Source organism: Tachysurus fulvidraco, chromosome 18, assembly GCF_022655615.1.
Source record: "Tachysurus fulvidraco isolate hzauxx_2018 chromosome 18, HZAU_PFXX_2.0, whole genome shotgun sequence".
In the NCBI taxonomy this organism is placed as follows: Eukaryota; Metazoa; Chordata; class Actinopteri; order Siluriformes; family Bagridae; genus Tachysurus; species Tachysurus fulvidraco.
Window position 1 is genome coordinate 9850998 of NC_062535.1, and position 24900 is coordinate 9875897.

Below are 24900 nucleotides of genomic sequence, written 5' to 3' on the forward strand. Positions count from 1 at the left end.
TTGTTCAAATTTGTATTTTTTAAAACATTAGTTTGAACGTTTCCTAACGTTTCCAAAAAAAGAAGAAAAAAAAAGAAAAAAAAAAGCAGGGGGTTCAGATTTTTGCACTGCTAATATTTTAATTCTCTCAAAGGTCAGTGAAAATGTTACTGTATAATTTTGGGATGTGTTTCTAGACATGTTTGTCCATGCCACAACCAAAACCTAAAAATAAATGTCACAGCATTGTTGTGTGTATGGGGTTGTGTGTGTGTTCATGAGATACAGGAAGATAACTTGGCATTTGGCATTTGGACTACATTATAGTTCACTACCCATGTTCTGGCTTGGCTAGAAGTTCAACTTATCCTGAACTTTATGACCTGCTATTAAATGTCGCTCTGACACACCAACTGACTTTGCTAAGTGAACTTTTCAAAGCTTAACAATTAGCTAGATAAATATTTTTGGCAGAGTGCCAGTGTTGTGGAAGTTTCTCTCTGGGAAAAAAATCTCTAAATATGGATCTCCTGCTTTGGTTAAAATTGTTCCCGGGCTTTCATCTGCCATGTGTTGCACCTAGCGAACATTAAATATTTAGGGGCGTTCCATGTCTTGAGAACTCCTGCCTCTGTGCTTCATGAATATAAATTAAAGTCGGATTCGGAGGGAGGATTTTAAGAGGCTGTGCGTTGACAATGATGATTCCTAGAGTTTCCTCTCTGATGCTCATCCACCGCCTTCTTACATCATACATATATGTATGTGTGTGTGTGTGTGTGTGTGTGTGTGTGTGTGCAAAGATTTTACTAAAGATTTCTTCTTTGTGCTTATTGCTTCCTTATGAAAATTAGAAAAAAAATCCTCAACCTGATTTGAACTGTAATATTGTTTGTAAAGTGTCATCAGGATGAGTTATACTTACGATACGCATTTTAATGTTGCTTTGCCACAAGGGGAAGCACAAGAAAACAAACCAGTTAATAAATTCCGAAAGCTTTCTATGTGGCCTCTTAATTATATGTAAATGTAAGCATCTTGTCAACTTTAATGCCTTTTTAAGCTAAACTAACAAACTGTAATTGACTTACAGCATAACTTGACTTAAATTGATTTCATTTAACTTACAACTTAAAGATGCAACACATTACTCAATGCTATATATGCTTATTCATTACCTTTATCTATTAAGAATTATGTGTGGGGTTTTTTTATATAGAAATAGTAAAACCTTAATCAGTGCTCTAATGAAAGCAATCACTGTTGAAATACAATATTACAAACTTTATTTACCTTAAAATTTCAAATAACAGCAAGTATATTGTATAAAACTAATGGATTTTCTCGCTCTGTGGGTTCCAAGCATCACAGTTATATATCTTGCTACCTTGGTTTTGGTCCACTTGACGTTCTTCTAAGTCTAGTCACATTTACTGTACCCATCGCTGACATGTTTCAATCCTGTCAAGATACTGACATCAGTGTACAATCCCACTCTACATTTTCTGTCAGTTTCTGTCACCATCGTCACCTTATTGATTCAGTTAAATTTGCTTTTTTTACCAGAGGCCAAAAAAATGCAATTTCCACCTGTTTTGTTATGTCCATGTTCAGCATTGAATTTCTTGATTAATGGCTCATATGATAATAGATGCTCAGGGCTTTAAGAATGTATAGTTTTTCAAAAGTCCTTCGGTTTTCCTTATCCTACTAGGGGCAAAATAATCATTAAAAAGTTTCATTTTGTTTCATCAATTAAATGGTGATAATAAACCTACTGCTTTCTGAGATGCCCAAATGTTTGTGTACAAGCTTTTAAAAGACGAATGTGTCTTTCAGATAGTGTACACTAAACCACTTACACTAAAATTCTGTAAGTTTATCCAAACAGAGATACAGACGTTTCACACTGAAAGCCAGCATTTCCTGACTAATTCTATATACTTGTAATAATAAAGTATGTCATTTGTTTATACTGATTAAAAGTCATTGCCAGTATACTGATAAAAAGGGTTAAGTGAGAATTCATCAATGAAATTCAAATGAAAATGTATTAATGAAAACCTCACATAAAGAACCAAAATGTTTTGAAATAAAACTGATTTTGAAAGTTTATTAACTTGCCCAGAGGTTCTATATATAACCTCTTTTAAAGTGTACAATACAGTTAGGAACTAGCCTCAACAATTGTTAACTCTATTCTCCTTCACACTTGGTAGTGAAATGAAGTTCCACTGGTCTATTTTCCTCAACATACCTCTTCCAGTTGGACTATGAAGGTGACGTTAGAGCCCATATTTGCTTTGAGGGTGCTGTCACGGGTTGTCAGGTGCAGTCCTCGAGGGGGGCGATTGGGACACTGCTGTTTCCTGGCTGTGTACATCTCTTTCACCCCTTTGGTGCAGTTGTTCGCTGCTACTTTGCGATAACTGACAGGGATATAATGACATTATCAGAATTATGATATTCAGGTCTCCATTAGTTGTGTGCTGAAATGATGGTAGAGTAATAATGTGTAATGGAAGTCTGTGTGTAATGGCAATAGGGTTCTACTGGTATACCGTTAAAGGATGGCAAACTATTATTTCTGTGTGTAGGGAGAGAGAGAGAGAGCAAGAGAAAGAAATAAAGAAAGAAAGACTCACCCTGTGCTGTTGAAGTAGTTCTGGCCTTGACTGCAGCTCCGTGATACAGTAGCAGGATTGAACCAGAATGCAGGGAGACAGTTACCATCACCTCTACGCTCATAGCCATAGTCACTGCAACACACACACACAGTCAGATAATATCTACAACACCAACCCAGATGGACAGGACTGTAATGTAATATGCAATAAGAGATGCTAAACTACTGACCCAGCGATAACTCAACATTACAACGCTAAAATGCCCACAAGCCATAAATAACTGAACACTGCAACACACAACACAGTAACAGCACTCCCATTATAACTTAACACTGCAAAACATCCCCTAACTCTACACTCTCCAGCACAACAACCAGAAAAATATCACAATAATTCCCCAATACACAAATAACACTAATAACAAATGAACAGAATTACATAAACACCTGAAACACAATGCAGGAATAAATAAAGGCCACAACACATACTAACGAGAACCGAATGCTGGAAAAAAAAAAAAAAAAAACTAGCCGAGACTCAATGCGGGAATAAATAAACACCACAAAACACAAACACAGCATGCACACAAAGAAATGATGAAACACTGCAACATACAAACCGTAATTATTTCCACAGAACACACAACCAGGTAATATATACCGCAAATCACAACCCAGATATATCGAAACACTAATAAAAATCCCTCTGGCCGCAATTATGGAGTTATCCACCAACTCCAGTAGAGGAGCTTTGGTGTATATGCATGTATTAATTTTCAAAATTAAATAGAATGAGCTAACTTGCATATATTTCATAGTATTTCATAGTTAAACTTAAAGCCTGATATTCAACTGTAAAACCCATGATGCTATTGCCAAAACCCATGATGCCAAAACCCATGATGCTATTTTATCATAATGGAATTTACGACAAAGTTGTTGTGAGATTGGTCTGAATTATCTGTGAAATTAAAAACAAAGCGAAAGATAACTAACTAACAAACTAACTTAGAGAAAACTCAACAACACACACACAACCTTGAAAGAATTAGACATTGTAACATGCACAACACTGCAACACACCACCCAGAGATAATTCAATACTTATAGGGCATGGAGATAACCTGGCAACACACAACCTCAACACTAAAAGACACAAAATCGTGTCATAACCAAAATACAAATAGCAAAAGACTGAAACACACAATCCAAAGATAACGTTGTTATCCGATCTGTACAGACATCAGGTGTTCATTTTGTTTTTTTGACACAATAACAATATCTGTACTAGCAAAACAATTTTACAATTACCATTCAGCTGATTATGAAGTGAAAATAAAACTCTTGCAATTCACAGTAATTCACATTCCAACAAATCTGAGTAAAATGCATTATTTATTAGACTTGTAGAATATCAGCCATAGGCTCATTATATCTTTTCTGTTAGACAGGAAGTCCCAATTGTGTTGTATCCGGTAGCAATAATTACGGCCCTTAATGTTTCACTGATTGTCTTTTATCTACTTGAAAGTTAATTAAAAGTTTGCTCTGTTATAATTGGAAATGCCCACAACTTTGGTTTACTTCCTCCCCGTACATTTAAATCATAACAGCAGGCATGTATTGATGAGTCCTCTCAATCTAGCCAAATGTACTTTGTAAGAAATTAATGGATCCACATTAAAACTCTGCTGTTTGACCTTGTACAGATGGAATTAACATTAAAAATGTCTGCCTTTTCAAGATAAAAAAAACAACACCACAGCATGGAATTTGCATAGAAATTAAATCTGTTCGGTGGCTCGTCTTCACACGTCACAGATGTTGCTAGCTCATATCACACGAATGCACAGTGCACTGAAATGTTCTTTCCTGTCCAGAATAGACAGTGACGCTGTATGTAAATCAAAGTGTGTTACACCTTTTTTTTTCCACATTCCTCGTTTCCTGTGCTGACTTTTTTGTTTGTACATTATTTCAGAGCTTTTTATGTCCTACAAAGGATACTATGATGCAATAGACATTAATTACATTATAATAACAGTGTCATATATACTTGTTTATTGGCTTCATTTGTATTTGTCCCGGGGGCACGGTGGCTTAGTGGTTAGCACGTTCGCCTCACACCTCCGGGGTTGGGCGTTCGATTCCCGCCTCCACCTTGTGTGTGTGGAGTTTGCATGTTCTCCCCGTGCCTTGGGGGTTTCCTCCGGGTACTCCGGTTTCCTCCCCCGGTCCAAAGACATGCATGGTAGGTTGATTGGCATCTCTGGAAAAATTGTCCATAGTGTGTGATTGCGTGAGTGAATGAGAGTGTGTGTGTGTGTGTGCCCTGCGATGAGTTGGCACTCATGGGTGTATCCTGCCTCGATGCCCGATGACGCCTGAGATGAGAAGTTCAGATAAGCGGTAGAAAATGAATGAATGAATGAATGAATGAACGAATTTGTTCCCAGAAAAGTGTATTGTTTTTTAAATTAATTATAAGGTTCTGTTTTAATGTAATTGCAGAATCAAATCAAAGCACCCAATCTTAGACCCATGCTAGTAATCATCAATACTGCGTTTGTGCGATAACTCGATAAACTACTATCAAGATTATTGTGGTTATTAATTAGTTGTCATAGATGTACGACTAGTAAATGAATTCAGTAATGAAATGAATATAATATTTCATTACTTTAATTATAATAAAACCAGACTGTGATACAAGTAAATTAATCAAAGTAAATCAAAGCTGGGGCCATTGTTGGGGAGTGTATTTTGGGTGCCCATCTTTGTAGGCCGTGGGTGTTCTGTGACTAGTTCGGTGGGGCATTTTTTGGGAATAACAGAGTACCCTTAATCTAGAACACAGGCTTTTGCACAGACCAAACACAAGCAACTAGCTATCTCAGATGGATTATCGCAGATGATAAATTTTTGTAGTTTTCTAATTCAACCATTAGTACTGATATCCTACTGCTTAACAGCAATGCAGATGACATGGATTAGTTTTTTACAGAATGTAACCCGAAATTCAGTTTTCACTCACCACTCAAAATCATGTGCTCGACAGATACAAGGCTCAGCCGATAAGATCCTGGTGTCCTTTCCCATCATGCAGTAGTTGCCTGGGCGGCGCTTGATGAAGATCTGCTTTTGGCCCATTACGCATGGCTCACCCTAAAAAAAAACAAGACATCACAGATGGATAGTTCTACTGGATAGTCATTTATGTTTATTTGACTGACACACTACAATTCTGATCCAGAAGGACAGAGTAAAAATGTCAATGTTTAATAGACCAATGAAAAACCATTATAGTTGGGGATGACATAGTTAAATTGTAAATAAGGAGATGCTACCTGATCAGCAGCTTTTCTAGCATAAACATTTCTAAAAGTTTCACTTATTTGTCTGCTAGGTCCTGTGTTGCCATCAGTGGATTGGGGTTGTGAGCCTCAAAGTGGGGATATAACCTGATACTGTACATCCAGTTCTAGAACTGAAAGTCTATGTATAACATTTCAGGCTTTCCAGAACTGCATAAAAACACTACTGATTGAGAGTTTCTGAAATCTGGTGTAGTAGCTTGATTTTGTATAATCATGCTGTTTCGTACCTGATTGTGCAAGTGCCACGTTTGGTAGTCTCCTTCGGAGCAGCGTTTGGTAAACAGGGACTTGTAGTCGATTTTGATCAGCTGCCACTCAGAGCGATCGCTGAAGTGTCCAAAAAACCTATCAGCGCACAAATACTGAAGATTATAATCAAAGAAACAGTGATGCACAAGGTCCCTGTAGCATAAACAAAATCGTATCTAATAGGGAATCAAGATAGCTTTGAAATGTTTAGCTCTTCTAAGTGACCAACCTGTTCTATTACAAGTGCTGGTAAATGTAAGAAAAGGATCAACCCAAGATAAATGAACCAATTGCTGTTCATGGAAACAGATATTAGGAAACATCTGTCTTTATTCTCATTGAAAAAAATGTGTACAGAGTTAGATTTTTTTTTTTTAAAACCTACGTCAGAATCTGATTCTCCATGCCTGGCTCGACCAGAACTCCATCCACAAACAGAGGCAAGGCTGAGAAAATATGATGTGTCCACTGTCTCCCTTCATCAAAGCTGATCCTAGAATAGCAGGTCAAAATGTAATTAGGTTCGAATCAGATCAAGCATTTTCTTTAACACATTTCTAATACGTAAAGAAATAAAATATAAATGAAGTGCTGATGAGTGTTTCCTCCTGTCTTGAAGGTAAAACCTTTTAAGAAACAGGACAGTAAGAGTCCTTTTCTCTGAAGACTCTACCTTAGTGGGAAATGTACTGTTACTTTAACACTGAAGACTCCTTCCATAAAGAAACTTTATTTTTTTAAATAACACTTTTTAATAATTACTTTATTGATATTTATATTTGGAAATAAATGTATATAAAGTATAAAAGTTTACAATACATTTTGACATGGTTTGCTTTAAACACATCTACCACAAGGAGTTCCGCAAAGCAAAGTTTTTGTGTTTGGTTTTCTGTAAATATAGTTTCAATTGCTAATAGCTGAGATGAATCATTAGCTCACTTACAATATATTGAGCAGAACTGAGGCTGAACAAACATCATATACTGTCACTCATAAAAACTATTTCTAAAAATGCATGAAGCTGGTAAACAAATTTCTTTTCAAGAGTTAAAGAAAAAGGGGGTTTAAAAAAAAAAAGGTCTACTGTAGGTAATCCGACGCGATGATGAAGATGAATCAAAACAACAGAGTACCTTTCAGTAACAGCAAGAGACAAAGAAAAAGAGCGAGAGTTGATGGGGGGGAAAAAATAACACTGAAAACTTTGACTCTGACAGCTTTTTAGTTCCACCTCAGAGGTGCTAACGGTGGAGTAGCGCATGTGTGACAAGGTTTAACAACCTCACTGAAGAATGACACTAAAGTTCTTTTGCTACTTCAAAACTAGCAAAGCTTCTGCAGGAGACAGCGGGTTGACATGCATCCCTTACTGGCTGGGACGTGACTCAAAAATCATAGTAGCAGCATAGAAACAATCGCTTTCAACACATTTGGCCAGAGATGACTAGCTCGCTTGGCTTGCTTAAGAGAAACAGAATTGAAGATAGCACACTCCAACAATTCTATTGCTCTGGGCACTAAGAGGTGAGGAAAAAAATCAGAGGATTAAAGGGCACCAAACCAGAGCTTGAGATCTCTGATGTGAAGCATGTGGTAATTCCATGGGATAAGCAGAGGATTCCATAGAGACTATACAGTGGATCGATTTGGATTTGCTTGGTTTTATTTTGAAAGTCATTTTAATATCATTTTTAGGAAATTTCACTTGAGTTGTTGAGATTTAGATATAAAGATCATCAAGTCTTTAACATAAAATTTACTAAAAGCTAAAATGAGCCCTGGCTGGGAAATTGATCATGATCCCTTAAGCATTGGCTTGAGTCAGAAGTACAGTTGGCACACTGTTCCTTTTGAAGATTTGCACTTTATCACATACAGTACCAGAAATGTCTTGTAGGAACTGTAGGCTGTTTCACTGCAACTAGAGCTCCAGCTTTATCCAGGAACCAAACGTTGTGCTCCTCATCAAATATCTGCAGGACATCGCAAAATGAGTACAATCGAGCAAATTTGTATTTGTTACAGCAATTAGAAATTACTATCAATGGTGATCATGAATATTATGTACATAAAAATGTAAAGCCTAAAATACAGTAGTTTGTTAGAATTCAATTCCATTCCATTCGATTCAACAAACTCTATCGGCATAAACATACGACAACTGTCAACACGTTATAGAAAAGAGAACAATAGCTATTGATAAACAAATTTCTTATAACACTGAGTGTCCATATAGGAACTCTATGGAGATGAGAGAGAATAGAAAATAAGTGTTAATACAAATATTCACATTCTTTTATTTCTTTATTTCTTTCTTTATTTGTTTGTTTGTTTGTTTATTTATTTATGTATTTATTTATTTGTTTGTTTGTTTGTTTGTTTGTTTGTTAAAAAAAGGTATACTATAACATATATTGATAAACATTTGCTTTAAAGGCCATGGCTATCATGAATTTTTATAGTTAGTATGAACTCGTAAAGTTACTATGTATTAACCTTTATACATTTTTATAAGAATGCATTCATAATTAATTGTTAATTATTAGAATGGGTTATGCGTGCTTTCTGTAACATGGTATAACATACAGCAATATCAAAGAACGTCATCCCTAGTGTGCTTATTAAGCAGTTTTTCTGAGCCTTTCTAATACTTTTAAAATCTTAAATATTTTTATTCTCATTCGGTTAGCAAGCCTACTAATGATGTGTACATCCCTCTTGTGCCACCAAACCAGCTCTGAGGCATGGACTCCACAAGACCTTTGAAGGTATGCTATGGTATCTGGCATCAAGACATCCATGAAGATCCTTTAAGTCCTGTAAGTGAGGTGGGGCCTGTATGGATTCGACTTGTTTGTTCAGCACATCCCACAGATGCTTGATTAGATATCAGACAGGACTCTAAAGGCCAAGTCAGCACCTTGAACCATTTGTCATGTCCTTCAAACCATTCCTGAGCAATTTTTGCAGTGTGGCAGCGAGCATTATCCTGCTGAAATAGGCCACTGCCATTAGGGAATACTGTTGCAATGAAGGGGTTTTCTTGGTTTACAACAATATTTAGGTAGGTTTTACGTGTCAAAGTAGAATCCACATTTCTGTTGGGAAAACTTGAGTCCGTGCATTTGTTGCCCACTCTTTGACAGGTGCCCTTGTACCGAGATATTCAGTGCCATTTGTCAGTGGTTTTAATGTCTTGGCTTATAGATGTATGATGCACCATAAGGCATAATAACAATAACTATAAAATGCACTGTATATTAATATCAATAATACATCATAAATGCATTGTCATCTGATACAAACTTGTTTGTAGTTAAATACAACCTTTATTAAAGGTTTACTTTTAAATAAAGTATATAATGTATAATAATGTATAAAGCCTACAGACTTTGGGAGCTGAGTTAAGCATGTTTAGTGAGAGGTTTATATCTTACAGCTTTTTATTTCTATCCTTGCATACAGTAAGCTCTACACTTTGTGCTGCTGTCAGTACCAAATGGCAGGCTCAAAAGAAATGAATAAATAAAAATTAGCTGTTTTATTGGCGGCAAAATAATGTTGATGGGCCACGAGCCATGCTGTTCATTTAAGAAGGACTTGCAGTAGTTGATTGCAGTAATTGATATTAATGTAATAATCATGACTACAGTATTTGTCTGCAAACTTAATATATTTACAGTATACTAGATTCTATTAGATGGTTATTTGGATATTTGCCATTGTCATTTTTTGTATATACTCCCATTATATAATCATATTATTTCCTTTTAAATATGATTGTCTAGATATTATTGATAAACTCTGCCCTGGACATCTCATTTCAGAAAAAATCATAAAGACATATCTTGTGAACTTACTATTAGCATGGGTTTTTATGCTAATTCTCAGCTGCTTTCAAGGAGCAATGCATCAACAGTATAAAATAACATACCTGTCTCCAGGTATTGCCAGCATCTGATGATATGAACATTCCTACATTATTGTAGGAAAGCTCAGAGCCCATATTTCCTGAGGGGAAAAACCAATGTTCAAATTGATATGAAGGAGAAATCCAACAATGAAAAAAATTAGATTAGTTCAGAGGATATTTCCTTGTTGTTTGAAGCAATGTGACCATTTACAATGACCCTGCATTCAAGGTGACCATGACCCAACGCAGCAGTCGGAAGTCATTTTGTTCTCAATGATACATGCCGATTTACAGTGACAAGATGGCAAGCCCACCAGCTACAAACTGGCCTGAGTGAATTGAGGTGAAAAAAAAAAGGTGCTGCTGTGAGCACAGGGTTACAAAGTTATTTCCAATTGATCAAATGCTCTGTATAAAGTATACTGCAATTATAACCATAAATCAAGAGGAGAAGGAACGAGAATCAGGACCAGTCGGTATAATTCTTTGTGAGATATAATCCGATCTCCATCTCTAAGTCCATCAATCATCTGTTTTCTGTACACAGGGGAGCATGGAGACTATCCTAAGGGAATTAGGACACAAGACAGGGGACACACTACGGGCAGGGTGCAACTCCATTACAGAGCACAATCAGATACAACAGACAATTTAGAGATGCCAATCAGCATACAGCATACAATTGAGTGTACAAAGGGCGGAGACAGTAATCAAATCTTGTTCCCTGGAGATGTGAGGCAAACGTGCCAAGCCACTGTGTCCACTACTAATCTAAACAAAAATTCAGATGATCTGATACCCGTTATATATGAGAACAGCGTGTTGTGTTGATATTAAATGATCATATCATCCAGTCCTAACACGTACCACTAACTCCAATAGAACGTTCGCTTTTTTTTAAGTAAATACTGTATTAGTTTTACATACTCAGTTACACATACATTTAAACTAGCATTTGTTACTTTCTCAATTTTTCCACTGCCTGAGTACAAGTGATTACAATATTACTAATTAATATTGTATTAATATTAATTAATATTCTGTAGCATCCAAAGCAACTCCATAAGAGAACATAACACACGTACAGTACATACACACACACACATACACGTCCTTATTATTATATGATATGACAGAGGATAAGATGTGAATTAAAGACCATATTTTAGGGAACCATTCTTGAAACAATAAAAATAATAACAGTGGGTTCACAAGCAGACTTGTACTTTCTTATAGACAAACAAACACTCAGAGCTGATGTTTGTTAGCTTTGTAATGTTCATACTGTAGGTTGTAGAAGGCTTGACACTGAGTGTGTGTGTGTGTGTTAGATATCCTGTGGCCTTGTTCACATGCTGTCGTGATGAGATTTATACACACACACACACAGTTACTGTAAAAGCTCAAAGTGGCTCTGAAGGATTTGCAGATCAGCCGCGTCCTAGTGGCATGACTGATGTTTACACAAGCAAACATTAGAAAGAAGGACGAGCGCATTGACTCGTTCTGCCACTCAGACATGTTTGCAAACAGCTTAATGAGATTTACTTAAGTAATTGATTGCACTCAAGCCCATACATATTGAAGTGCATGCTCATTGCTAAGGCTGAGGAAGAACACATACAACACTTTAACTGGAAATAACACAGTTAGATTTATATTATTGATTATGTATAAAATAATTCATGGGCCAGCTTTCTACAAGAGGGATTTTTTTTAATCTAGCTATCACACATGAACTTAAATTCTTTAACTCTTTAGCATTCAGGGGCTCTTTTATTTCTTTTTCTTTCTTTTTTTTTTTTGTTACCTATAGCAATGATAACTCCTGGCACCGAGTTCTTGGTGGTAATACTTCCAGAGACGTAAGGGTTTTCTGACATCTGCAGCTGTAGGTGTAGCGAACAAAATGGCTAGAACAGAGAGAAAAGACACATAACCAAGTTATTAGGTAGCTGTCTATCAGACTGCACCGATGTGACACTGCAGGCATTAAACGGATGTGAGCTGATGGGGTGAAAAATGCACTTGAGTCACCTTGTAAGAATCACTGCATTTGATACAGCAACATATTTTTCACTTCCACTTAGTATGAATGTTATAGAAATGACCCTAATACTCAAAGCGCTATTCTGTTCATAGTGTACAGACCATGAGCCGCTCAATGAATTAACTCACCATTAGGATTTTTTTTAATTTTTAGGGTAAAGTACTTCTATTTTAGTTAGCATATCATTAGACATGTCCATAACTGTGTGGCGGGACGTGAAAACCAGTCAGATGTTGCTATGGCTAAATTCTAGCAAAAAAGCTAATACTGTATATTTGCCCAAAATGTTGTTGGAATTAACAAACACTTGATACAGTCTATAGTCTGTCTGATGTAATCCTGGTAATATGCCATAGCGAAATGGACAGAAGCCTAATAGATTGACTTTGTAGCTCAGCTGTCAGTTATCTGAGATGCACACATGGCATATTACATATTAAATTTATGCAAATTAGCGATTTTATGTAGCTTGAAAGAAAAGCTTTTGAGTGAATGTTCAAATAACTGTTTCTCAGAAACTAGTTACAAAAGGTACATCCCAAATAGCATACATATGGACTATTCTACGCCATTGTGTAGAATAAATAGTGTGAGTAGAGTGTTCACACTAAAATTTCCAACAAGCAGAAATCCGCTTCATGTTAGTTATAGTGCACTTATTCAAGAAAAAAATTAAAACGAACGTTAGGTACTTTATGCACTCAATTGCCACAGCTTTGCCTACACGGCTACCAGGTGTTGTTTCAAGATGGCCGACAGCACTAGTGAAAAAAGACGTTAAAAAAGCTTTTAAATGAGTTAGCATATTCTGCATAAACTAGCAAAGCTGCATTATGAGTGTTTAACATCATTTGCAGTCGACTAGGAAATGACTTATACTTAGGATTAGTTACAAAAGTTCAATTTGAAACAATACTACCCTTCTTAAAGTCATACACTAGATGACAGAGTAGATCATCATAGTGTATAGTGCATAGTGTCTACTACGTTATTTGAGACACAGCTCAAGTCTTAGGAAGCTTTTTACAATGGGTGCTTGGACCCCGCAGATCGCTGCTTCAGGCTATATTTTTATGTGTATCATTGATTTTATTTGGGTAATATTATTCCAAACCAAACACTGAACCCAGCTATTGTTGTTACTGTCTTTGTAACAATCGATCACAAAGTGAGCAGGCGTTCTTATAAATACTGACACGTCATTAGGATGCTCACAAAATGCATTCTGCCATCTCCTAGGGCAAACAATTGTGGCAGTGTGTGGCTATTAATACAAATTAATCCAGCTTAAAGTGCCCTTTGCAAAGACTCACACTCTTATTGTGAATGCTAATTGCCTTTTACACTCATTAGCAACAATGACAGCAGGAGGATTTGGCATTAAAGCTGAAAAGCCCACTCTCCAGGGCTCTCTGCCACAACAAAAGACAATTATATCTGTTTGCTCTGTGCAACTAAGTGTCACCTTTCATCTTTTTCAGTGTGACTAGCATGACATTGTTGTAAGGACAGCAAAGATGACAGGGTTTAGTGGCGCTAATCAAAAGGGTTATAAAGTGCTAATTAGCGTGTCAGATGTACCTTTGAAAAGTTAACCTCTGCTATAGTGACAACTGTAATCACGTTCTCTGTGTTTGTTTTGCGCTCTAATCTTTACCTTTTAGCTTTAAACAGGAACACAATGCCCACCATGTTCTACTGGTCACATTAAATAAATTAGGAGTCAGTTTGCTAGGGTTAGTTACAGATCCTGCTCTTTAATTCATGCTAGCTGTCTGGTGTTGTTGCTTCATTCCAAATGTGGCTAATATTCAGAGATGAAATGTTATTTATTAGATGTTTTTTTCCTAATATGTGCATATACTGATTTCTGTTTATAGTAACAGCAATACATTATACTATTAGCCACATATTTTGTTTATAGCACATACCATTCTGTAAATTTCAGTTTATACTAATAGCCATCTGCATATTATATTCATAGTACATATATATTCATCTGTATATTATGTTCATAGTACATATATATTCATCTGTATATTATGTTCATAGTACATACATATTTATCTGTATATTATGTTCATAGTACATATATATTTATCTGTATATTATGTTCATAGTACATACAGTATATATTCACCTGTATATTATGTTCATAGTACATACACATCTGTAAATTACTGTTTATAGCAATAGCCATATATTTTGTTACATCCTTCTGTAAATTTGAGTTATAATTATAGCCATCTGTATATTATGTTCATACTACACACACATCTGTAAATCACTTCTATATTACCATTTTATTAAACTTATCTAAATCTTGTAAAAACTGTATATCCTGCACTTACTGCTATTGCACTCTGGTTAGACCTAAACTGCATTAAATTGCCTTGTACTTGTACATGTGTAATGACAATAAAGTTGAATCTAATCTAATCTAATCTAATACACTATATTGCCAAAAGTTTTGGGACGTCTGCCTTTACATGCAGATGAACTTTAATGACATTGCATCCATAATCTGTAGGGTTTAATACGGAGTTGGCCCAGATATTGCAACTATACTGTAACAGCTTCAACTCTTCTGAGAAGGCCTTCCACAAGGTTAAGAAATGTGTTTATGGGAATTTTTTACCATTTCTCTAGAAGCACATTTGTGAGGTCAGGCACTGATGTTTTGTCAATATAGTGTATAATCTTTCAGTTAATTATTCAAAGTGTAAACACATTACATTGACGTGTCATTGTTTCAATACTTTGACAACTCAAAATAGCAAAAGCCTGAGCACATTATATCACTTGCACACAATTTTATAACCTTGTATAAGTGTCTTGTGGTTTTAAGTGTCAGCACACAATAAACAGTAAATACAATGGAAAATATATGGATATATTTGACAGCAAATGGGAAAAAAAATCATTTCTGTCTTTAGTCCTAATTTTCTATCCCCAATTTTTTGTTTTTTTATGGGTTTTTTTTTCTTAAATGTATTTTTAAAGTAATTAGTATACAACCCCATCACAGTAAAATCTGGCAGCATCTGAGGTGTGAACTATGAGAAGGTAATTTGGATGATCTGAACATGGAGTAAAAAAAAAAAAAAAAATAGACTCAGGGTTGTCATCTGAATATGCGCAAATTTGTCTGGGTAAAAATACTTTTGACATTTGACATAAGGTTCAGGCTCCAGTCACCAACCATAAACAACGCACTCACTAACGAGCATTACTTACTGTTAAGCTTCAGTTATATATAGCTTTGGGTGAACAGTCAACTAATCAAGATCTAACTGCCATCTGTTTCTTGTATCTAGAAAGACCTTTATTTCATTTTAACACCAAGTTTATGCAAGTTTCCCGACTTACCTTTTTTCTTTTTTTAAAGTGTGTAATATTCTCTTTGATTATACACACACAAAACATGTTGCCTTTTATCTTGGGAGAAGGAGCATTACTTTGCATGAATCTCAGAGTTAATTATGTGCAAAGCTGTCTTTTGTCTTAATAAAGTACACTCGCAGCTTAATGAGAATTTAATGAGGAATAAAACTTTTGAAAAATATGCTGTCAGTGAGCAAGAGAATCTACACCCACCTTTAGTTAGGACAGAGGAGGGCCACAGCTGATTGCGGATTTTTGTTTTTTAAAGGCAATTTGCATAAAAACAGGTTACAGCAGTCATGAAGCACAACTGACAACATTTATATACAGTATTTGCAGATTTTTATAGTTATTTTTGCTAATTCCTCCACAAACACACAGCGCGCACACACACACACACACACACACACACACACACACACACACACACACACACACACACACACACACACACACACACACACACACACCTATGCCTGGAATTTATTTTTATGTACGATTCCTTCTCACCTGCACACAGTAAATCTCGTTCCCCTCCAGGTCTGTAGTGGGCGCCTGCAGCAGCCTCCATTCTCGACCCTTGTTGTAAGTGATGTACGTCTTCACCTGGTTCTCCACTTTTCTATTAGCAATCAGCATCCCTTTGATTCCTGAAACCTATAGGAAGCAAATGATTAAAAAAAAAAAATACTTTCAATCATTTTGCACAGGATTGAATATCCACATCATAATACACAGAGTCATCATTTTAAAATATGTTTACAATTACATTTACAGCATTTAGCAGACATCCTTATCCAGACTTTGAGCGATTGAGGGTGGACATGGGATTCAAGTTCACAACCTTCCACAGGGCTGTCAAGTGTCACGCATTGTGTGTGACAGTCACGCATTTCGGTCTTTTCTCACGCTCTCCCGCCACACATTGTATTTCTCACGCAGAAAAACTTTTTGACTATTTATCATATATTTAATATTCTTAGTCGAGCCAATCAAAAAAGAGCCTACACAATAGCCAATCTGAACTATCACTATCGGGTAATATTTAACGCAACAACCAATGAAAAAAAACCATTCATCAGAGAGGGTATTTTCGATGGTCGGTTTTAACAAAACCTCTACACGAAACAGCTTGTCTCTGGAGGGACATTGTCCTCAATCATGATCCTAAAAATGGCTGGGCTTGTGCTGAACTGTTTTAAATGGGAGCAACATTACAAATGATAAAGGAGTCCAAATAGATAACAAACACTTACAATAAACAACACCAGTCATAATCTCTCTCTCTCTCTCTCTCTCTCTCTCTCTCTCTCTCTCTCTCTCTCTCTCTCTCTCTCTCTCTCTCTCTCTCACTCTCTCTCTCTCTTTCTCTTCTCTCACACTCACACACTCACACACACACACACACACACACACACACAAATTACTAAATGGAAATGAAACAAATACTTTGTATTTGGTTAAATTGCGGTCATTGATCCTTACCAAACATTTTTACTCCATGTTAGTCCATCATTAAAAATGTAATTATTAATAGAGAATAACAGAAGCCATTCTCAATTTTATCTATCCAATTTAGCTATCTATTAGTAATCTTTTGGCTGGTTCTCCTGGCTACTGAATGGAATTTGATCGCATTCTTGCTTTGTGAACAGGTTATTAATGTGTAATAAAATCTGTCATTTTTTCAAGGGAAAATTTTTTAAATAGAGCTATGAATTGTCAAAATGTACTCAAATAATGTTAATGGTAATGATAATTGGAGAGTGAAAAGTGCTGTTTGCTTTTGTAAAAATGATGGCTCTTTGGATCCAATTTATCCAACCTTTTTTTTTTTTAATAATGGATATTAGAAAAAAAAGGATTATATGAAATATTCTAACTAGAAAGATCTACACAGGCACATAAGTATCTAATGATTTTCATCCCAATCACCTCTTAGCTCCTCCTCTAATTACTTTCCTAATTACAGTACACCTTTTTCAATGTCCTCCCATTTACTCGGCTGACTAACTCAACACCATTTGTTTTGACAGCATCCGCCTCATCGCTTGGACCTTTTTGAAACGAATCCAAACTTAGCAGTATTGAGTCGTGACAGGCCAATGCAGGCCGCGCTGTTTTGAAATGTCTCCTCGGCAAAGCAGGAGACGGGTAAGTGGCACTAATGGCCAACGTGTCTGACAGTGTGGCACTGGACAGACACAGCTAATGAGGGGGCCTCCTTCTCTGCTGGGAAGCCACGTCAATCACAGATCATGCTGATTATTTATTATCTTTCTTTGCCTCCATCCTTCCTTTACAAGCTACTAGGAGTGGATAGCATTGGAGTGAAGCATCAGAATCCAGCTGGAATCAAAAACCTGTGCTTCTATTAAAATATACAGCAATGTGTTTGGTCCTTCTGCTGTTTTTAGCATGGCTGATTTGGTTTACATGTAGACCTTAAGTTGTTGCAGCAAGAATAGATAAAAGGATGAAAACTGGGGTGGAAAAATACTGGGAGTCGAACCATATTTCAGACGAAAGCCTATTTGGACAAACAGGAGAAATTTCAAATTTGAGATAATATTCAGCAGGGTCTCTCTACGCTCTGTTCTAGCCTTCTGGCAAAGTATCATGATCAACTGTTTGTGCAACTGCTTGTTCTTTTAGGCAGCCAGATTGCTCAACACACTGCTGCCCTCCCAACACCCATCAAGACCCTCCTGAGCTCATCACCCTCCATAGTTCAACCAAACAACCTTATTTCTTAGAGTCTATTATGTACTTGGAGCAGAGGTAGCTGGAATAAAGAGAGCTAGCAGGCAAACATATAGAAGTAAACCAAATTAAGATTTAAGTTTGGCCCCCACAGAGTATTTTCCCTCAACAATTAGGTGTAAACTGTTCTGGAGAAAGAATATGCAGAATAGTCTCAAAGTGATGCTGAGGCTTTCAAGTGTGAAATGCCAAAATGTGTTTGGGAAATGAAACTAGAATGGAGGAATAAGAATAAATAAGTCTAAATACTCTTTTCCCAGTAGTTACACCATGCAGCGATATCCATGTAGCTATATCATGTCACATTATAAAAAAATAACATTCGTTTAACAAGCAAACTGAAACAAGATGGTATTTTTCCTAAATGTTTGCATTGAAGATACCTTTCTGTTCCAGGCTTCTGGTAGATTCAAATCACTCTTTTCACTCTCTTATTATCTTTATCAGGGCATGTTTTCTTAGTTACAGGATGTTTTTTGTAAAATTCTGGGCAGAATCTGGAGACTTGGGTGTGAAAATTCAAGATCGAAAGTTTCAAAAATATTCATATCAGCCCATCTGGTTCCATCAACCATGCCTTTAAACAAATTCACAAAAAACAGTGAATTTTCATGATCAGTGAGTATACAGTATTTATTAATCTACTTGTAAGGAATCTTATGTTTATCCACCACACAGGGTTAACCATCACAGCAAACATATTGAACAGTATAGTTCCCGTCTATACATGGAGGAATGATAATTATTCCCATCTCAGAAATCCCCCCCCCCCCAAAAAAAAAAAAACTTCCAAAAATAAAAACAAATACAACCTATGAGACACACTAGAACCCATTCTGCACCCCAACAAAAAACTTTCTGAAACTTAGACAAATTGCAAAACAATCAATTATTCACTTTTAGACATGGAGATAGATATCAAATATATCAGTTCTCCAGCTTTGTGTCTGAGATCCCAGAGGAAAATAAGCCAATAAGCTCTAATGAAATATGCTACAGCTTATTATAGGTATGGAACTCCCCATGATTCACTATTGGCAGGGCAAGTCATAGTCAAGCCACCTTTGGCAAAGCCTTGTCGCTGCACCTCACGATCAAGATCGCTCCTTTAATGAAATCATCCTGGCTGCCACTCGCTAATTGATTGCTATATTAAGCCGTGGCATGAGGAACTGAAAATCCATCAGACCTTGGAGCACACCTCTAATTTCGGTATATGCCGCTCAATCATATATGAACGTGAGTGCTTCAACTCTTAGGGAATGTTAAAAGAACTGGAATGAAACTAGAAGCTTTAAATCTGAATGTTAATTCTCTACAATCAAATTCAAATTTTGTCACATACATAAGTATACACACTATGACATGTATTGAAATGATTGTACAAGTGCCTTTCCAATAAAGAGTTAAAAAAAACCTGTAGTTTTAAAATAAAAATAGAAAAAGAAATTGGACATTTCTTTAGATATTGTACTGAATGTTCTTTGTCAGAAGTAAGCATTAAAAGCCTTTTGTGGCTTTATAGCTATTAGTGCTTTCTGAAGTAAAACTACTCCATTAACACAGCTGATGAATGTGGACATACATCTTGTAAATCTATACATGAAAGCTGGTTTAAAATTAGGGTTGACATAAGCAATTAAGGTGATGCAATTTGATACTGACAGCAATGAATATCAAGGTGCCAAGCTCTACTGTGGCCTGTCAGTGTATGTCACATATTCTTGCAGGCATCGACAATAAAAAATGTTTGACTTTCATAAACGGATGAAATTCAATAAAGGATACAGCAGCGTTTGTAATGTGACCAGCCAACATTGAGGAGCACTATACGTACGTGTGTGAGTTTGTACATAGTATTGTCTTCATGCTAATAGATGTTCAGCATCTGCAGTCCAGCATGAACTTTACTATAATCCATTTTCCTGGCTGCAATTCAAATCGTTTTGTTTATAACAGAGGTCAGAAGAGAATAGCCAGACTGGGCTGAATTGACAGAACAATTCCTTACGGTATATCAGGTTACACCCATCAGTAGAGAACAGGATTATGAGGCTACAGTTCAATAAAATGAAGCACAGGTTAACCCAACCTGGAAAAACGTCACCTTGGTTTTTTTTTTTGTCCGTTTGTGTGTTTTGAGATGCTTTTCAGCTCACCATGGTTGTAAGGATAGGATATGTTAGATAAACCAGTTTGGCTTTTACATCTCTGACCTCAGTCATCAGAAAGGTGTTTTCCGCCCACAGAACTGCCTCTGACGGGATGTTACGCACCATTCACTATAACCTCTACAGAAGGTTCTGTCTGAAAATCCAAGGAGATCAAAAGTTTCTGAAATATTCCACTAAAGGCTTTAACAACCATGAAGTCATTGAGAGTCATTGTGGTCTACAATTGTTTTTTTGTTGTTGTTGTTTTTTATTTTCAAATATACTAACATAGATGAAACTGGGCTGTACCCACCACACAGGGTTGGCAATCATATAGTGCCCAATAAACAGTTAGGGATCTTACCCAAGGCCCAGCAGCAGGGATTTAGACTCGGTTAGAAATGAACATAACTACAAAAATGTATAGAAAGCCCCTTAATGAGGAGCACCTACCTCATACAGGTCTATCATACTGTTGCCCCCAAGACCTCTTGTGGTCTTGACATTTTCCAAAGCCAGAGTGAAGTAAACACCATGTGGATCTGAGATGTACAGGTTGTACGTGTCGTTCTGGTTCCATTCTTGCACAGCAGCAAAAACTTGACCTTGATCAGTACTTAGGATGTGCATGTCCTGCATCGAGAGAGTCAGTAGGACAGTAGGAGTTAAACAAAGAGACTGATCATTAGCCAGGAATCCTGCTAGGGCTCTGCAGGTAATCCCTATAGGATTCCAGTTAATTAATACAAAACGTTGTCTAACATATGTTTTAATGGACATCCAACTGACTGACAGAGACTCACAACAACAAAGTGAAGACAATGTTCTGCCTGATCATGAAAGCATTAGGAAGAATGTTTTTCGGCAGTCAGATGAAACAACTTTTATAGGTGCGCACACACACACACACACACACACACACACACACACACACACACACACACACACACACACACACACACACACACACACACACACACACATTGTTTTCCTAAAAAAAAAAAATAATAAACAAAAAATGTACTATTCCGTCACGCTATAAAACAATAATTCATTCAGTATTTCATTCAAATTCATATCACAAATGTATTTCCTACATTCTTACCTTTGGAAGGGAGTATTTAGGTATTTTGATGCGCAAAAAAGGTCCTCTTTGGTAAGACACATAATAAGCAGCTCTCCCAGACATAGTCACCTGTGCAGAAAACAAAAAAAAAATGAAGCATAAAATAATGCCTAACCCTGGTACTATATATATTTTTGGTGTCTTTTTGACACTAGGAAATGTGTTCACAGTGTAACAATGACATTTTCGTTATGACATACGAAGAGATTTCACTAGCTGACCGACAGAATGTACACCAGATTTATATTATCTCTCAAAACGTGTTTCTGTTATGAAAGCCACAATCGTGCAAGTGGATAAATAGACAGATATCGTGTTAATTCAGAGACTGAAAGGTGTTAAAATGACATTGCACCGAATGTTAATAATGAATACAGACAGAATGAGACAAACAAATTTGTACACTGTAAAGTCCAGGCTTACTATTTAACACACTACAGATCAGTATCTGTGTATATATGGACACACAGATAGAAAAAAATGTTAAAAAGGTTATGAAAGACGTAAGGCAGTATTTAAGGATTAAATGAATAAATAAAGGAATTAATGAAGTAACAGCAGACATTAACCAGTTAGTTAAGCAGTAAAGTAACAGAGGCTTCATATTCAGCAAATATAAAGGAAGCTGCACCTTCAAACTACATCATCATGAACGATAATTTAGCATGTACGTAGAATAATAAGCTTTTAACATACGCTATTTTAATGTGCTGTTATGTCTCAATTACAGTACAGATCTAATTGACTTTTTCAATAATTAACTTATTATAATAATAAAAGGTTATTTTTATTGTTTTTCTTCTTGCTATTGTTAATAATAATAATAATAATAATAATAATCATCATCATCATCATTATCATCATAATCATAATAATAATAATAATTAAAAACATTTAAAATATACATACACATTATCTATCATTATTTGAAGCTACATTGTATGAAAAATGGGTTACATCCGTATAACAAATTCACTTTTTTCCTTTTTTTTTTTTCATTACTGCAAGCAACGCAATGTACTTTATTCATAAACGGTAAACCAATTAACTGTAGAATTCATGGCAGCCTTTAGGAAAAGTAATAATCTGCAATAAGTGACCTTTTTTAGCTTAAACATGGTGGAATACTTTTTATTATGCAGTTTTATTTTCTTCTAAACACTGCTTTCAAACATTTTTTTTCCTTTAAGAAATGGCTTCAAATTATAAGCATGTTTACAGTTAACATTTAATGATAGCTCCCTGGAGAGAAAAAACAGCAGGGAGCCTTATCTTGTAAAGCATAAAACCCTGTATAAAACACACAGAGAGGATTTATATATACAGGGAATTTTCAGTTTTGTTTCAAAACGCTGATGCAAAATACTGACAGACTGTTTATTTATGTATAAGTTTGGAGTTGTTAATTTGCACCTAAGGTCCATCTGTGATCAACACTTACAGAAGTCCAGAAAGGACATGCAATTTTTTTTTTATTTCTTTTGTAGTCTCAATATAAATATTTTTCCTAATATGTTGAAAGAATATATATAACACTTGCTATACATGGGGAACACTTTAACAGAGGGTTAAGCAGCTACAGAAATCTGTTACAGTGGATGATTTACTGCTGTGTAACCTTAAGGTTGTAAATTTTCCCTTCGGGATACATAAAGTACTGTACATCCTCCATTCATAAAGTACATCACATCCATCCATCCATCTCTATCAGTCTGTAAATACATTTACATTTCACAGACACATCTGGGATTCAAACTTGTGACCATCTGGCCAGTAGTCTAACACCATAACCAGAAGGCTACCACATTCCTAACGCATAAATAATTTCTCAGCATGACTGTTCATGTATGATCTATGCTACTAGTTTCATAAATACATACATTAGGTATACACTTACATGTTACAAATCTCATGCTCATGCTTTAAGCCTAACACATAGAAGCTAATAGTGCTACAGCATTTCATTTCAATTTCTCTTCTTCTCTGGTTTTGTTCCACTTCGTACTAGTGTTTGTTAGTCCACAACATTTTGTTCCTGTGTACTCAAGCTTGTGTTTATGTCTTAGTTCTGACCAATTTGGCTAGTTTTCTGAACTTGTCTTACCCTAGTCCTTGTAACCCTTGAAGATATACTGTACAGTCCATTATATTTACTCATAAACATGTTGGCTTTTAAATAAACCTGTATAGTGATGTATTTAAGTGCAGCATGCGATGCATCTCGGGTCCATCTTCAAACACCTTTCCTAATACTTAATTTCCAGAGTTCACGGTAAATATTGTGTAGAACAATCAATAGTCTCATTATTTGTTGTCAAGAGAAATCTTTAGCTGGACTGAGCAATGCCTCTGGCCTTCCACTCGTTAATGGGCAAAGTCGTACCCAAATGCAGGCACATGCTGCTTGTTAGTCCACTTTACTGCTATCAGAGAGAGAAGACTGTCACATCTTGTTGTCTCTGTGACCCCGGTAAAGGGAAGTTAAATAATGATTTGAACAATAGGTAGGTCAGCATTGTGTCAACATTGAAATCTTTTCCAGTTTTTACTGACTCTCTCGTTAATTTTAATTAAAGGCATATTTCTAGCCAGAGAGGTACTGGTTTTATCTCAAGGTTAATATTTCTGATAATTTGACTGTTGCTGTTAGTTCACCATATTTAGATGTACTTAGTAAGGGCCATATTAAAAGGTTGGGGGTTTTTTTTGCCCGTAAAAGATTGAACTCAACTCAGGACTGTTTTACCTTGTCCATACACTCACCTGATGTCATAACAATATGTTCACATATACAATAAACAAGAAACAAATATCCCATTGTGTTATTTTGTACTGTGTTATCGTGATTTGATGTCATATGCTGCTTTCGATGTCATTAAAAGCGTTTCCATTCTGTTGATTTCAACCCAATTTTTCCAACTTCACTAATCATGTGGAAATAATTTGTGTACCTCTTCTTTATACGTTTATCAAATTCAGAAACTAGCCATACAAATGTGCTCTGGACTGCCTTGGTTATGACAAATCAAAGTTTGAACTACACTACCCATCAGCCCCTGCATGTTTCCTTGTGTCCCAATCAAACACAGCTGTGTCCCATTTCACCCTGATGAGACCCCTTTATAAGTTCTTGTGTTTCAGCATCTTCTGGTCATGCTTCTGTTGACGCTTCTGTTTTGGTTGTTGTGTTGCCTTCACAGCTTTGCTCTTTTACACAATGCACAATAAAAGTCTGCATTTTCCAAGCAAAAACACTGGAAGATGTGTAAATCAGTGA

General features: G+C 36.1%; 1 protein-coding gene across 1 annotated transcript in view; it reads right to left on the bottom strand.

The window, feature by feature from the left end:
- sorcs3 (sortilin related VPS10 domain containing receptor 3) overlaps window positions 1-24900 on the bottom strand; it is a 239359-nt gene that overhangs the window by 23775 nt on the left and 190684 nt on the right. The window contains exons 8-18 of the mRNA XM_047803498.1: window positions 21603-21692; window positions 20951-21130; window positions 16092-16238; window positions 11958-12060; window positions 10169-10245; window positions 8116-8207; window positions 6617-6724; window positions 6210-6327; window positions 5640-5770; window positions 2625-2738; window positions 2237-2408 (exon numbers count right to left, since the gene is read on the bottom strand). Coding sequence (XP_047659454.1) covers window positions 2237-2408; window positions 2625-2738; window positions 5640-5770; window positions 6210-6327; window positions 6617-6724; window positions 8116-8207; window positions 10169-10245; window positions 11958-12060; window positions 16092-16238; window positions 20951-21130; window positions 21603-21692 — 1332 coding nt within the window. The remainder of the gene's footprint in view (window positions 1-2236; window positions 2409-2624; window positions 2739-5639; window positions 5771-6209; window positions 6328-6616; window positions 6725-8115; window positions 8208-10168; window positions 10246-11957; window positions 12061-16091; window positions 16239-20950; window positions 21131-21602; window positions 21693-24900) is intronic.